This window comes from Metarhizium album (genome assembly GCF_000804445.1).
Source record: "Metarhizium album ARSEF 1941 chromosome Unknown scaffold_29, whole genome shotgun sequence".
NCBI classification, from domain to species: Eukaryota; Fungi; Ascomycota; class Sordariomycetes; order Hypocreales; family Clavicipitaceae; genus Metarhizium; species Metarhizium album.
In genome coordinates, this window is record NW_024467603.1 from 132426 (window position 1) to 147792 (window position 15367).

General features: G+C 58.1%; 6 protein-coding genes across 6 annotated transcripts; 3 read left to right on the top strand and 3 right to left on the bottom strand.

The window, feature by feature from the left end:
* Positions 1 to 2558: 2558 nt before the first annotated feature.
* On the top strand, positions 2559 to 4257 carry MAM_07271 (General substrate transporter; the record flags this gene model as incomplete). The annotated part of the gene is made up of 2 exons (XM_040826069.1): positions 2559 to 2663; positions 2812 to 4257. The coding sequence occupies 2 exons, from the start codon at positions 2559 to 2561 to the stop codon at positions 4255 to 4257; spliced, it is 1551 nt and encodes a 516-aa protein (XP_040675918.1).
* A 90-nt stretch (positions 4258 to 4347) lies between these two features.
* MAM_07272 (Asp/Glu/hydantoin racemase) lies at positions 4348 to 5181 on the bottom strand (the record flags this gene model as incomplete). The annotated part of the gene is made up of 2 exons (XM_040826070.1): positions 4348 to 4998; positions 5062 to 5181. 2 exons carry the CDS (start codon positions 5179 to 5181, stop codon positions 4348 to 4350), a joined length of 771 nt encoding a protein of 256 aa, XP_040675919.1.
* A 315-nt stretch (positions 5182 to 5496) lies between these two features.
* Positions 5497 to 6888, top strand: MAM_07273 (actin-like protein 2; the record flags this gene model as incomplete). Its single annotated transcript, XM_040826071.1, has 3 exons — positions 5497 to 5518; positions 5653 to 6072; positions 6158 to 6888. 3 exons carry the CDS (start codon positions 5497 to 5499, stop codon positions 6886 to 6888), a joined length of 1173 nt encoding a protein of 390 aa, XP_040675920.1.
* A 1948-nt stretch (positions 6889 to 8836) lies between these two features.
* Positions 8837 to 10357, top strand: MAM_07274 (Serine/threonine-protein kinase SSN3; the record flags this gene model as incomplete). Its single annotated transcript, XM_040826072.1, has 1 exon — positions 8837 to 10357. The coding sequence occupies one exon, from the start codon at positions 8837 to 8839 to the stop codon at positions 10355 to 10357; it is 1521 nt and encodes a 506-aa protein (XP_040675921.1).
* A 1288-nt stretch (positions 10358 to 11645) lies between these two features.
* Positions 11646 to 12498, bottom strand: MAM_07275 (ADP-ribosylation factor; the record flags this gene model as incomplete). Its single annotated transcript, XM_040826073.1, has 3 exons — positions 11646 to 11809; positions 11992 to 12138; positions 12249 to 12498. The coding sequence occupies 3 exons, from the start codon at positions 12496 to 12498 to the stop codon at positions 11646 to 11648; spliced, it is 561 nt and encodes a 186-aa protein (XP_040675922.1).
* Positions 12499 to 13475: 977 nt separating this feature from the next.
* MAM_07276 (SAGA complex subunit Sgf29) lies at positions 13476 to 14756 on the bottom strand (the record flags this gene model as incomplete). The annotated part of the gene is made up of 1 exon (XM_040826074.1): positions 13476 to 14756. The coding sequence occupies one exon, from the start codon at positions 14754 to 14756 to the stop codon at positions 13476 to 13478; it is 1281 nt and encodes a 426-aa protein (XP_040675923.1).
* Positions 14757 to 15367: the final 611 nt, after the last annotated feature.

Consider the following 15367-nt stretch of genomic DNA (forward strand, 5'->3'; position numbering starts at 1 on the left):
GGAGCGGTTCCGGATTCTGACAAGGACGAACCAAGAAGCAGAAAGAGAGAAGGTCAGTTCCACGCCTCGTCCAGCGTGGGGGTCGCAAATGAGCGGCTTCGGCCGCGACTGACGGAGTTGGATGTCTGCCGATGGAGGCGATGGAGGCGATGGAGACTGCATGGTGAAAAACTAGATTAATAAAATACGTAGCCTTGCTTTGCGACGCGTTAGTGGCTGAAACGATCCTTGGGATACTACACGACTGCGTGAAGATGGTATCCACAGAATTGGGGACGAATCCATCTAAAGGGCGCGCTTAAGTTTTGACACGTGGGAGTCGTGATGATCCATGCGACGTTCTTGGCCGAGGGAAGCAATTTGTCAAGAGCACCGGGCCTCTTGAAGGTGTCGCTTCTGCAGGAGTAATAAATTATAAAGGGCACAACCTGGTCGACTCTCTTGACCGAGCGGTATCTACGTCGTTTCTGACGCCTACTGTTCGTCAGTGCGTCCAGCTCAACCCTAACCCTGACCCGACGATACCAGCAAACCAATACCAACATCTTGCCACGAACATTGTGGGTTTCCCGGCCCCAGCAGACTGCAGAATAATCCCAGTCCTTTCCACCGTCAATGTACGGGTACCTCGACCTACATACTTTGTCCATCTGCCGTGGCATTGCACCCCGGGCACGCACACGCCCAACGTCTCTCCCGCCTTCACACCGCCGTCGTCTGCGGCGCGATTGTTTGTTCCCGCTCTCGGATGTGTGTGCTATTCTGCCTCCTCGGGTCTTCCTTCTGCTTGCAAACCGCCTGTTGGACGGCTTCTTGATGCCAGGCCGTCTACACCGGGCGGTTTCGTCCAGACAGCCCCCACGGCGTCGTGAACCTATTTCGGAAGAAAACGCTGCCCGATTGTTGTGTGTGATTCCTCCATCTGACTGAACGTCGTCAAATCTCCCGCGCAGGGCCTGTTTCCGACTCGACATTGCATCCAGTGCCACCCACCCGCCATCGACATTCTCCCTGGTCCACGCGGCCACGGGTCCTCCTCCTCCCAGCGCGCAACAACAGGCCGGCTGTTCAAGGGGCCCAGGACCCAAGGCCATGGCAGGTCTGGGCGGAGAAAAGACGGGGCGCGTTGCTCGCGCCCTTTGCAAAGTGAAATCCTTCAATCCAGATCTACGGACTACGGACAGCCGAGGGAGTATTGGTGCAAATGTGACATGTCGACGAATGTGTCAGGATCCCTTGCCCGCCAGCAGATCCGTTCAAAGGCCAGCTAACCTGGCATTGACCAGTGACTGGTGCAGCGTGACCTCACTCGGCAACATCGACAACGACCAAAGCATGGACTCGGCCCTGGCCCCCGCGCCCATGGATGGCGGCAACAATCCCGTTCCTCTTGTCAGACTCGCTACGTATGGCCTGGGATTCTGGGCCCCTTCTGTCACGTTCACGCGGTGTGTCGCGGCTCTCCCACCCGTCCCTATCGCACGGAAAAGAGGGTGCATCATTTGGTCACGTAGTACGGAGTATAGCGTGTATGAGAAGGGACTTCGCCCTGTCTTCTTCTGTGAATATCAACATCAATATGGCCTCTTTCTGGCTTACTTTGCACACGGCGATGATTAACCACGTGGCTTGATGGGCCGAGCGCACGCCCTGTGCCAACTGGACCAAGAGAATACTACGAGACCATTTGATCAGAGCAACTCGGCTCTCTGGTAGTGGTATTGATGGAAGCGGTATTGAGCGTGGATACTGTTGTTGCTGACTTGCCGCCGCTGTCATTGCACCGAGACCGCGCCGCGATATTCGTGGTCTTGGGTGGGTGGTTGTTTTCCAGCAACAAAACGGCTACATAAGGGCTACGGCCACGAGGCCTACAGATAAGTCAGGCCCGCTGCGTAGACACGACTTTGGCCACGGAGGGTCTTTGCGTGGGAACTTAGGGACCTTGTTGTTATACTCGTTGAGTTGAGTTATTCAAGGCCCTGTTGCTATGGCCCTTGTCGCGACTACCGCCCATGGGAGTACCTACTTCTTCAACAAAAGTAGTAGACAGCTGGCTGACTACATGTATTGGCCGTTGCAAGCACAGTATTGCTCGTGAAAAGGTCACAGATAAGCATACCGTTGGCCGAGGTTGAACGCACAATGATTCGACCATCATGCCAGCCACCTTGATCAACGAGCGCTGATTTAGCAGTAGCCAAGCTATCGAGAGCCATGTATGCCGAATTGGACATGAAGCCGTGGTTGTGGCTGGAGACGGCCTCGACAGACAGTCAGTCAGGCCTTCCCAGCCTCGCAGCTCAAGGCCGCAGAGGTCCCACAAGACATGTCGGGATTTTATCATCTTCTGGTTGATGACTGTGTCATGAGCTGTCTTGTAACTAGCCGTTCATCGGCATGCGTGCAATGTCATATTGAGGTTGATGTCCCAATCAAGCAAATTGTGGGGCCCGTCACGAAGCGAGGAGTGACAGGTGAATCCCGCAGCCTCGTTGCGCCTTCATCATCCTCCGTCTCCTCCTCAATCATCATCACCAAATCTCTCAAGAGTGACAATGGCGGGACGTGGCATCCGGCAGTGCCTGCATGACATCACCGCCTATCTGATAGTGCTCATCGGCGTCGCAACCCTCGCGTCGCTGCAGTTTGGCTTTCATCTCGTAAGTGCCGACTCCCAACTCGTTCCTTGCCACAGACTCGAGTGGCTGCAACTCGACCTCCAAGTCCCACGACAGCTCTGGCTGTGTGGCTGCACCTTCAGACACGCCATCACGAGACGCTACTTGACCTCGAATTGACCATTTCCAGGCCGAGCTCAATGCACCTCAAGATGTCATCACCTGTCAGAAAAAGTCCATCTCCACTGCCTCTCGCGTTGCCGGCTGGATCAAAGAGACTGCGGGCAAGACCGAGGGGTCCTCCGGCTGGCTACCAGACTGTATCCCCATGAGTGAAGCTGCCTTTGCTACAGTCTCTTCAATCTTCACCGTCGGAGGACTTGCTGGCGCCCTGGCGGCTGGGCCATTCGCCTCCAAGCGCGGGCGACTACCAGCAATGAGAACGACGGCTCTGCTGTACATGGTGGGAGCTGCGCTCGAGGCCTTGGCCGGCAGCGTCTTCGCCATGTCTGCAGGCCGTCTTATTTCGGGCCTTGGAGCTGGAGCTTCCACGGTCATCGTGCCTCTCTATATCAGCGAAATGTCTCCTCCCGACGAGCGAGGGCTATTCGGCGCCATGACTCAAGTCTCTATCAATGTTGGCATCATCCTCACGCAAACCTTGGGGTACTTCTTGAGCTACGGCCATGCTTGGAGATGGGTTCTTGGTATCGGCGTTTGCATAGCCACGGCACAGTTTTTTGGCCTATTCGTGGTTCCCGAAAGCCCTGCTTGGCTCGCTGCACACGGGGATCCCACCAAGGCGAAGAGGACACTGCAGCGCATCAGAGGTAGCGGTTTTGATATCCACCAAGAAACTTCCCATTGGGGCGCCGCCGCCGCCGACGCCGCATCTACTCAAGAGGCCGAGGAGGAAGGTCTCTTGGGCCAGACCGATGGAACCGCGCCACCGTCTCCTACCGCCCCTGGCTCAAGGCGGCACATGGGCTTCATGGAGGTTGTGAAGGACATAAACACACGGCCTGCCATTATTGCCGTGGTCGGAATCATGGTGACGCAGCAATTTTGCGGCATCAACTCCATCATCATGTATTCTGTTTCCCTCCTCGCCGATTTGCTTCCGGTATCTTCGGGGAAGCTAACCATTATCATCTCGGCTGTCAATCTCGGCATGACCATCGCGTGTGCCCCGTTGCCGGATCGTCTGGGCCGCAAGACGTCGTTGCTCATCTCCATTATCGGACAAGGTTCGAGCTCACTCATCTTGGCGCTCTCCATCGTGTTTGGCGCCAAGGTCCTATCAGCATTTGCCGTGCTTGCCTTTGTAGCCTTCTTCGCAGTCGGCCTTGGCCCGGTACCCTTCATCATGGCATCGGAGCTTGTGGGACAGGAGGCTGTTGGAGCAACTCAAAGCTGGAGCCTGGCCGCCAATTACATGGCAACATTTATCGTTGCCCAATTCTTTCCCATTGTCAACACCGCACTGAACCGGGCCTTTGGTGGAGCTGGCTGGGTATATTTCCTCTTTGCTGGGCTTGCTGCGCTGGGTGCCATGTTTGTCGGAGCTCGGGTACCTGAGACGAGGGGAAAGAAGGATGCGGATGAGGTTTGGGGACGAACGCGCCGTTTGGATTGACTATGGTTACGGGTTGCTGTCCAACAGGCCTTTTTGTTTAGCAAGCAATTGTATCTGGTTGATTTTGCACTTGGCGGCTTTTGCGTAGCGTTATCTGAAGGTCCTCGCGCCATTTATGCACTGATGAAGCTGCATAATACCTGCCTTGACACCATCCACGATGTACAACTTCCTGGCTCTCTGCTCCCCGTATACATGTACGGCGGCGCAACGGATGATATCCTCCAGTCCAGCCATTCCGCCGCAGCCCAGGACCACGCACGCAATGTTGCCAGATTCGAGAAGCCCTTTCGCAGCCAGGCTCAACTTTGCACTGACCTCTTCTGGCGAGACGGTATGAAAGTCGCCCGCCGTCAAGCCCGACGTGGCAACACCAGCAAATTTGGTGCTGCGGCGTGGGTCGGCGCCCAGGAACTCACACACGCCATCAGACAGATGTTTCTCCCAGAACCTGCCCGTTGTAACGATTCCCCATTGCTCGCCGGGTCCCAGCAGAGACATGGCGGTCAAGATGCTGGCTTCAAAGATGCCAGTCACCGGTCCCTCGAACCAGTTTGACAGTGCTGGGACGAGGCTGTGGACGCTAAAGCAGGCGACCAGGATGGCATCCCAGTTGTTCCGGGCAAAATCTGCGGGCGGCAACTCGCTCAACACGACTGTCGTGCTGGATTGGATGTCTTGGCTGTCGTCGATGCTGGAGGGGGCGGCACAGCTGGCTGTCATGGGGTGCACTTGCACAGACTCGGGAGAGTCAGCATGTCCGCAGGTTAATTCCTCCTTGTTTTGTGTCGGCAGCATTCATACATTGGATACCGGTGTGGATTCGGCAGCCCGGACCATGCGGCTGGTCATGTCTTGGGAGGAGTTGGGATTGAGGAGCAGTATGCGCATTTTGGATTTGGAGGACGAAACCGAATCCCCCATTGTGAAGAGATCGTGTCATCTCGTTTCTGCTCCGTAGACTGGTGTGAAGTCCCGCAGCGCCGATTCTGGCTTGCTCTGCCGGACATGGCACGTCGTCACCGCGCGGTGCGTCACGTGATCTCGCCGAGCCGCCGAGCCGCCTCTGACGACTCAAAACCCCCACTATGCGCTGGCGCTGACGACGTGTGTAGGTAGTAAGTACTGCTTCCATCCCGTCATTCGAGCTCTCTCGACGTCTGCCCACAGCAAGCAAACCCCTCGTCTTTGGCTTCGCTCGTCACCAAGCCGTCGTCCTAGTGTTGAGCTGTCGCAAAGATGGCCAGCACTCCACCCATTGGTATGTTGTTGCTCCTGACTTCATCGACAACAGATATCCCCTCCCCCCCTTCTTCGGACCCCGCCGGCTGCGACGATGCTGGCCCTGGCCGGTGACAAGCAACCGTGGCTAACGCAAGCTACTCGGCACGCCAGTCCTCGACGGCGGCACCGGCTTCCTCAAGGTCGGATATGCCGCGCAGAACTTCCCCGAGCACCAGTTTCCCTCCATCGTGGGCCGACCCATCCTGCGATCTGAAGAACGAACCGACAGCAATGTCGTCATCAAGGACATCATGTGCGGCGACGAGGCGGCTGCGGCCCGCACCATGCTCCAGATCAGCTACCCTATGGAAAACGGCATTGTCAAGAAGTGGGACGACATGCAGCACCTGTGGGATTACACCTTCTACGAGAAGCTCAAGGTGGACACGAAAGGGCAGAAGATCCTGCTGACGGAGCCGCCGATGAATCCGCTCAAGAACAGAGAGCAGATGTGCGAGGTCATGTTTGACCGCTACGGGTTCGGGGGTGTCTACGTGGCCATTCAGGCCGTCCTGGCCTTGTACGCGCAGGGTACGTCGGCATGCAGTGACGCTCCACGTTTACGTTTGCAAATGCTCCGCGTGGTGGGTTCGGTTTCGCTGACGCAGCGGTGCAGGACTGAGCTCGGGCGTCGTCGTCGACTCGGGAGACGGCGTCACGCATATCGTGCCAGTGTACGAGTCTGTTGTGCTCAACCACCTCACCAAGAGATTAGACGTGGCCGGCCGCGACGTGACGCGCAACCTCATCAAGCTGCTCCTCCGCCGCGGTTACGCTCTGAACCGGACGGCCGATTTCGAAACCGTCCGACAGATCAAGGAGAAGCTGTGCTACGTGTCATACGACCTGGAGCTGGACAAGCGGCTAAGCGAAGACACGACGGTCCTCGTGGAGAATTACACCCTGCCCGACGGGCGTGTCATTCGAGTGGGCAGCGAGCGGTTCGAAGCTCCCGAGTGTTTGTTTCAGCCTCACCTCGTGGACAGCGAGTCCCCCGGCCTTGGCGAGTTTCTGTTCAACACGATCCAGTCCGCCGATGTGGACATTCGGGCTTCTCTGTTCAAGGCCATTGTCTTGTCGGGAGGCAGCAGCATGTACCCCGGGCTGCCGTCGAGGCTGGAAAAGGAGCTGAAGCAGCTTTGGCTGACGAGGGCTCTGCAGGGCAACCCCGAAAGGCTGAGCAAGTTCAAGGTCCGGATAGAGGATCCGCCTAGGAGGAGACACATGGTGTTCCTGGGCGGCGCGGTGCTGGCAAACATTATGGCGGACAAGGAGAACATGTGGGTGACCAAGGCGGAGTGGGACGAACAAGGGCCCCGAGTGTTGGAGAAGTTGGGCCCGCGATGAAGTCAAGAGGAACTCGGCTGGCGATGCAAGAGTAGTAGAACAGGCTATGCGGCGGCCTCACGCACGAGGAGTAGAATCATTTCAACCATGTGGCGCGACAACAAAGTTGGCCGTGGAGCGAACGTGTGTTGTTGCGAGTCTGTGACGTGTCATGGGGCAGCTGCGCCGAGGCCAAGTTCCGGCATTCATGGCACCCGGGAGTGAGTGGTACGCCGCTGTAACGACGAGCCGGCGCTGCATCTTGTAAGAAGATGCTGGTGCCGAGTTGGCAGTGTTTGCGGCCCAGTGTCGTGTGACTTGGGCCGTTTGTGCGCACTGTGCACCGTGACGGAAGACGCCAAGCCGTGCCTGCTTAGTCATGCGGCTCGGGACTAGGGCGCGTCAACCTTGCCTGCGCGACGATGGCTTCGGCGACGAGCGACGAGCGACGAGCGACGCGGCGCGGCCTGCCACACCACATCCGAGCGAAACAGCCGTCGCGCAAGCCGCAAATCGCAGGCCGATTGTCAGACATGTTCTCCTCATGATACAGAAGACGGCGCACAGAGCTCGCCGCATCCCGTTGCAAAGTCAGCTCGAGATACGCTCCGCGACGGAGACGGTTCCACTTGGGCCGACTCGCAGCTCGCAGCTCGCAGCTCGCAGCAGCGTCGTGGACTCGCCTTCTCATCTCCATGGCCCGAATCGGGCACCTGCCTCCTCCTGATATCACCACTCTGTAGCGAGTCGACCGTCTGGTACGCCGCAGCGGCGGCAAGTGATTCGTCATTCGCAACCCGTCATTCCTCGTCCCGGCACGGCACGGCACGGCGCAGCACCGCACAAGACCGTTGCACCGTTGACACTAGCATACTCCGTAGGGCTCCAACCGTCTTGGAAGCACCGTCCAGGCCTTGTGCGAGCTGGAATACACCGACGCCGTCGCCGTCGGGCTTGGGCCGCCGCAAAGGGATCGCGGCGCCGCGGGTATCCGGCGTCTCTGTTTCGACGCCGTTCGTCTGGCCTGGCGCCCCTGCGTCTCTGGTTCTATATCATCCCTGTCCGTTGTGCCGAGCACGTACGGCCCGAGGAAAGGCCTCGAGTCCCGTTTCCCGTCTCCCGTCTCTGTGGTTCCGCCCCTCGGCGCTGAGTCGGCGGCATGAGCTTGACGAACCCGCCTACGGGCCCAAACGCCAACGTCATCAGCAGGAACCAGTCACTGAAACGGAGTGTCCAGGACGCATTCGCAGGTACGTTGAAACACATTCATTGCCATGTTGTCGTTGTGTCGTCCCGGTCCCTGTCTTGTCTCCCACGCCGGTGGCGTCAAGCCAGAGAAGAAGAACAGCCCAATGTTGAGAGCGCATGGGCCCCAAGGCCAAAAAAGCCGACAGCCAAAAGTAAAACAAAAGATGAAAAATACACACGGGGGGGGGCCGAAGGGGTGGGCTGCTTGGGCTGAGCGGCTTTTGTCTTGGAAATGTGCCCTGTCTGTTCTTTGTGAGGCGAGCGGGAAGCGACTCTGGCAATGTCAAATTTGGGCACATCTGCCTCAACACCGTGGCCTTTTTTTTTTTTCTTGTCTCGACATGGTTGTCTGATTTGCCACCCAACTGCTTGCCGCCTGCCTCCTCTTGCGTCGACATGTATGAGATATATATGTCTACTCATCTAGGCAGAGATATATGTACATGCGTACCGACTAGGTGCCCAGTCGGCCCTGAATCTGTCACCGCGCCATCCCACTCTGTCGTGAGTGAGGAGCCGGGAAAAAAGAGTCTCCGCGTCGAGGCACGCACGAACGCACGCACGCACGCACGCCCGTCGACTCCTCACTCCGTCCCATCATCGTCATCACTGCATCCCTTTTCCTTTTCTTTGCTTTTCTTTGCCTTGCTCTGCTGGTGTCTGCTTCTCTTCCCCCTCTCTCCCTCGCCTCGGTGCACCGTCCCCCGTCGGGCACGATACGATGCCTCTGCGAATGCGGAATGGAGGCCACTTCCACCATGCGGCATCAGCCTCTTCGCTCCCGTTTGCTTCATCCTCGGCTCACCACCGCTATGCAGATACGCATGACCGCCCCGGCGCCTTCCATCCCCGCCTTCGGGTCATGGACCGGTACAGAATCGTCGGCTTTATCAGTAGTGGCACTTATGGACGTGTGTACAAGGCCGTCAGCCGTGTCAGCACCGTGGCTGTTCGTACGACGACGACGACGACGACGACGACGACATCCAGCACCACCTCCTCCGACATCACAGCCACATCATCGTCACAATTCCCCGCAGGCTCCAGCTCCGGCTCCGGCTCCAGCTCCAGCAGCGCGGCGGGCGGTCAGGAAGTAGCCATCAAAAAGTTCAAGCCCGACAAGGAGGGCGAGCAGATCAGCTACACGGGCATCTCCCAGAGTGCCATTCGGGAAATGAGCCTCTGCAGCGAACTTCGGCACCACAACGTCATCCGCCTGGTCGAGACGCTGCTGGAGGACAAGTGCATCTTCATGGTTTTTGAGTATGCCGAGCACGATCTGCTGCAAATCATCCACCACCACACCCAGCAACCGCGGCATCCCATCCCCCCGACCACCATCAAGAGCATCATGTTTCAGCTGCTCAACGGGTGCCAGTACCTGCACACCAACTGGGTGCTGCATCGTGACTTGAAACCCGCCAACATCATGGTCACCTCGGCGGGCGAGGTCAAGATCGGAGACCTGGGTCTGGCCAGGCGGTTCGACAAGCCCATGCACTCCTTGTTCAGCGGCGACAAGGTCGTCGTCACCATCTGGTACCGCGCGCCCGAGCTCATCCTTGGCTCGTACCACTACACGCCGGCCATTGATCTGTGGGCCGTGGGCTGCATCTTTGCCGAGCTGCTCTCTCTACGCCCAATCTTTAAGGGTGAGGAGGCCAAGATGGACAGCAAGAAGACGGTGCCCTTCCAGAGGAACCAGATGCAAAAGATAGTCGACATCATGGGCATCCCGACTCGCACCAAGTGGCCGCTGCTGCCCACGATGCCAGAGTTCAGCCAACTCAACACCCTGCAGTCTCCGCCGTCTCACCACGGCCATCACCACCACCACCAGCAGCATCAACACCAACACCAACACCACGGTCATTCCTCCAGCGGCAGCTCGACGTCCAACCTCGAAAAATGGTACTACAACACCATTTCCAACGCTCCCCAAAGCGGGTCGTCGGCCCCGTCATTGACATCCCTCGGTCCAGAGGGATACAAGCTCCTCGCCGGGCTCTTGGAATACGACCCTACCAAGCGTCTCACGGCTGCGCAGGCGCTTCAGTCGACATTCTTCACCACCGGCGACCGCGTCAACACCAACGCTTTCGAAGGCCTCAAGGTGGAGTATCCCCATCGCAGGGTCAGCCAAGATGACAACGACATTCGCACGAGCAGTCTCCCCGGCACCAAGAGGAGCGGATTGCCCGACGACTCGTTGCTGCGGCCTCCTAAGCGCGTCAAGGAGTAGGACGACCTGTCGTGATTATGGCAGTGGTGGGAGACGAAGCCGACGCGGCGAGAGGGTTGTCACGCATCACCAGCATTGCTATCCCCCCCACCCATCCTGGGCAGCCGGCCGGCCAGATCGTGGGTTGCTTCTGCAACCTCTGCCGGGACCCTGTCCAGCCAGAACCGAGGCAACGTCCATGTCGGAACCCAACGCTCGCCCAACGCCGGGCCCAGCCGCCACCAGGGCGCCAAATCATCCGCCCTGACGAACCCAGCATCCGCCGGCACGCCGCTACACGAATGCCCAGTACATTGCAATCCGACACGCCCCTGTGGCGCATTCACTGGTCGGCAGATGCACACGGATGAATGCCGGCTCAGATGCTTCCGCTGGCCATGAGTCTTTCCACAGCCCGGGCAGACACGCGCACCTCTGCCGTCGTCTCGACCAGGTACCCCTTTGACTGTGCTGTCCATCAGCATGCGCCGTCTTTGTCCGTTTGTTTGATTAGTTGCAGGGGCTTGCCGTTCAAGAGGGAGGTGGTGACATGTAGGCCTGATGAGCAGCATTTATATGGTAGCAGTCTGGCACTCTGGCGCTCAGAGATCAGAGAGAGCCCAGCATCGTAGTTTCAGGCGCTGCATCGGACAGCGTGGACAGCGTGGATAGCATTTAGATCCGAGGCAGAGACCACGTTGGCGTTTTCGTCACTTTATGATGTGACCCCGACCCGACCCGCGTGACAGTGCAGTGCGGTACTCCGTACACATTGGGCAGTTCAGGCACGACACGTCATCACGTGGCAGTCAATCATTTTTCATCACCGCTTCGTCGTCACTACTATATTGTCCCCCCCGGCTTGCTGCTCCTCCTCCCATTATTGTATCTGTATTCATTACAACGCTCTCTGCGAGCACGTACACGTCGCTCTTTGAATTCCACGTTCCCTCCGCCCGGCTAGGGTATTCGTACAAAAGAAAGAGTCGGATCAGATGCGAGAAATCGACTTGGTAAAGAGAAAACAAGGAACAAGAAATAGAGCACTCGTCAAGGAGAAGATCTAGTACGAAGTCCGGCCAGCCCGCCCCGCTTTGAAAGACTGCGAGGAAATACTCGAGTCGTCTTTCGTCCCGGTCACGAAGGCAAGGCCGTGGTGAGCGAGCACGACTGGGGGTCCGTCTCGCCGCGTGGCGTGCCTCCATGTGTGTGCCCTTGCTCCTGCGCTCGCAGCAGGGGCAGAGCGGGCCGCGGATGGGTGCCACGGCCGGCAGGCAGGCGTTTGTCAATCGCCCGCCGTCCGTCGTGTTTACTTCTTTGCCGGGGCCGGGGGGGCCTTGACGTTGGTCGAGAGCCAGCCCAGACCTTCGAGGAGGCCTTCGCCCGTGGTGGCGCAGCTGGGGACGACGTACCATGCCTTGTCTTTGATCTTGGACAGTTCCAGGGCTTCCGTGACTTGCTTCGGGTCCATTGCTGCTTGCGAGTCAGCTTGCGGTTCCTCGCTTCGCTCCATCACGGCCCAGCTTGGGACGTCGACGCCGTGACAGCCCGACGCACGCAGTGTGCTGCTCCTCGAGGCCGTCGTCGTCAGGCGGCATCGACTCGCTGGCTCGCGCGCGATTGACAGAGGGAAAAAGGAAGCAAGGCGTACGTACCGTCGTTGAGATCCTGCTTGTTGGCAAACACCAGCAGCAAGCTGTCCTTCATTTCTCGGTCGTTGATGATGCGGTGCAGTTCCTGCTTGGCCTCGTCGATGCGGCCGCGGTCGGATGAGTCGATGACAAAGATTAAACCCTGCGTTCCTGGAGCGCAGCCAAGTCAGTTGGTCGAACGGGGTCCTCGCGACGCGGTATTTCCCTTTTGTTGCTGCCTCTCCCTCTTTGGGGGGCCACACACACACGCGCACACATACCAGAGTAATAATGCCTCCACAGGGGACGAATCTTGTCCTGGCCACCCACGTCCCACACGTTAAACTTGACATTCTTGTACGTGACCGTCTCGACGTTGAAGCCCACGGTCGGAATGGTCGTCACGTCCTGCCCCAGCTTGAGCTTGTACAGAATGGTCGTCTTGCCTGCCGCGTCGAGCCCCAGCATCAGCAGCCGCATTTCCTTGGACCCAAACACCTTGCCCATCAGCTTGGAGAATTGGCCGCCCATGATGGCCCCGAGGTGCGCGAATCGTGGCCTGCCTGCCCGTCTGTCCTACGCGTGTCGTTTCTTTCTGCTTCTGGTTCCCGGCGAGGAGGAAGGGGGAGGTTCAGCGACGGGCGAGAAGTCGGGTGTGGTTTCGTGAATCCGCGTGCGTACCGGGCAATCGATTATACGGGGAGACAGAGGAAGGGGAGCAGGTCGCGAGCACGGAGGGGGGAAAGAAACACTGCAGACGGGGAGAGATTAAACAGGTCGGGAAAAAAAGGGTCTCCAGAAGGCAGCAGACCGGGAGTTTTTGGTGTTTCAGTGCCTGGGGCGCGGGTACCGATCCAGGTACCCGGGTGTCCGCTGGGCCTCCTGCCTTGAATGATGTACCTCTGCTTGTACCTGCTACACCCCCCTTCTTGGTCTGGTGGGGGAGGGAGGAGAGAGGCAGCCCCGGTCGCCCCCTGTCTATCAATTATCAAAGCAAACGTGCACCCATGTGTCGCACGTCGCAAGTTGCAACGATACCGGATGCCCGTTCGGTTGAAGAGAGAAGGGAAATCAGGTCGAAAGTACGGAGTGCCTCGTACGAGGCCCTCTTTACGGAGTACGTACGTAAATGAATAAAAGGATGCTGCACCAGGGCGGCTTGTCGCGTGGCAAGACATCAAATGCCTCGTCCGCGTCGTCGCCAATGATTTTACATGGCCGCCCAAATCACCATGCACATGTCACATGTGCATACGCACTCGTGTAAGTTGATGCCCACTCTGGAAAATGAAGCTTCAAGGTAGCCATGAGACACTAGCCATACAGAACAATGCCATGTTGCCACCAACGCCCGCTGTCACACGTCGCGAACCAGATCCAGATAACCCATACTCCGTACCTACGCCGAGAGGGAAATAGCAAGACTCAACAACCCCGTGTTTGCTCGTCAAGAAAGACGTGCTGTGCAAACTCCGCCCCCGAGCCAACAACCCCAACAACCACCCGCGTCACGCCCGGTACTCAATGACAAACCGCCGCTCCACCTGCTGAAGGGTCGTCGAGTCGTTCTCCCCCTCAAACTTGAGAGCCACTCGTCCCTGGCTGTCCATGCTGTGAACCTCGGCCTTGTAAAATGTCGTCGTGTTCGGATACAGGGCTAGAACCACCTGCCCAGACTCCCAGTCCTTGAGCGTGCTCGCTTGGCTCTCGGGCGTGATTGGAATCATGCTGCTTGCGCTCGTCCGGTATTCCTTTTGTTTGCTTTGGTCTTCTGGCTCGATGTCCAGCACCTTGTACCGCCGGCTCTTGCCTTCGCCTAGAACCTGAGCCACCTCACCCATGATCCAGTCCGAAACACCTTCTCCGCCAGTCCTGGGCTTGAATGCCACCGCATCACCTTTGGAAAAGACGACTTTGGACTTGTTGCTGGCGGCGACCGCGGCGGCCGCGGCAGCAGCGGCGGCGGCGGAAGCAGCGGCGGAAGCGCCTGAAGCAGCGGCAGTCGACCCTGAGCCTCCGCCACCGTTGCCCGTCCCAGACGAGCCCTGAAACTCTACACCATCGGCCTTGGGAGGCATGCTGTCTCTGTCCCGGTTGCTGGAGCGGTCGCCGTACTTTCGCGAGGACCCGCCAATGGGACTGGGGACGGGGGAGTCGCCGGCTCCGTCAAAATCGTACAACGAAGCCGCGACTGCAGCTGCACTGTCTCGCACATTTCGTTTCCCCGTAGGTGCCGACGAGCTGGCCTCGGCCTGTTCCTTGGCGACGATAACGGCGCGCATAATCTTGAGCTGCTCCATGACTGCCTTGATGCTCGAGACATTGGCCTCGGAGAACTTGACGCCATTTCGACACAGCTGCTCCATCTGCCTAAGCGAGTCGTTGGGTATCCTTTCCGGGTCGGCGGCACCGACTTTCTTGTCCATTTCGACCAGCTCCGAGAGGTTGTCGTTCTCGGCGTTGATGCCAAGGACAATCTCGGCAAGCTGGCTCTTGCACGAGTCCCATATCTGTGCCTCTTCTCCGTGAGAATTGTTGCCGTTGCTGCGGTTGCTGCCGCGTCCACTTCGATTGCGTTGTGACATGATGTTGCTGCCGGGGCTGCCAGTATTGCCGCCCACTCCCGTTCTCGCCGCCGAGCCTGAGCCGCCGCCTCCGCTGTTGGTGCGGTCGTGGTTGCTAACCGTGTCGACAGAGTCGGGACGAGGGGACGGTCGATGGTAGTAGGGGCCGAGGTCTTCTCGGAGGTTGTCGAGCTCGTTGCGGCGCTGTCTCTTCTTGTCAGTCATGATGAGGTCCAATGCCAGTGGCCGGTCCCAATTTTATATTATATGTCCGCACGCAACTCGGGCCCGACGGTGTGTGTAGTCAGCCTCTTCTACTTTGTAGCTCGTCGTTCAAAGTCTTTCTTTGGCCTTCCTCCCGTCCCTTGCTTTTTTTTTCCCTTCTCCCCTCGCGCGGCTCTGCAGGGTCGAACCAAAGCAGACGGAGCCGAAGCAAAATGCAACCAAGCTGCGCAGACGGGAAAGAGGGGGTAGGAGTGCAAAACACAGCATTTAAGATTTCAAACTTGGTGACAATGGACTCTTTCTCTTTGCAGGCTGGTGCACTATGCAATGTGCGCGCCAATGGAAACTAATAGTGTAACGACGCTCCATAGAATCCAAACAGCAAGCAACCCAGCCACGCATGCATGGATGAAGGCAAGAGTGAAGCGCACATGCAAGCAGAGGATGCGGGTGTACGCACGGCAGCCGAGACGGAGCTCGTATGCACAACCAGACACAACTTGATAGAAAAGAAGGCAGACAAGAGAAGGAGAGAACAATAAACGAGACAGCCGACGTACATTTTCTTGATGGTAAAAGTGAAGGCGCAAACGGCTGGGCCACGAAACTCG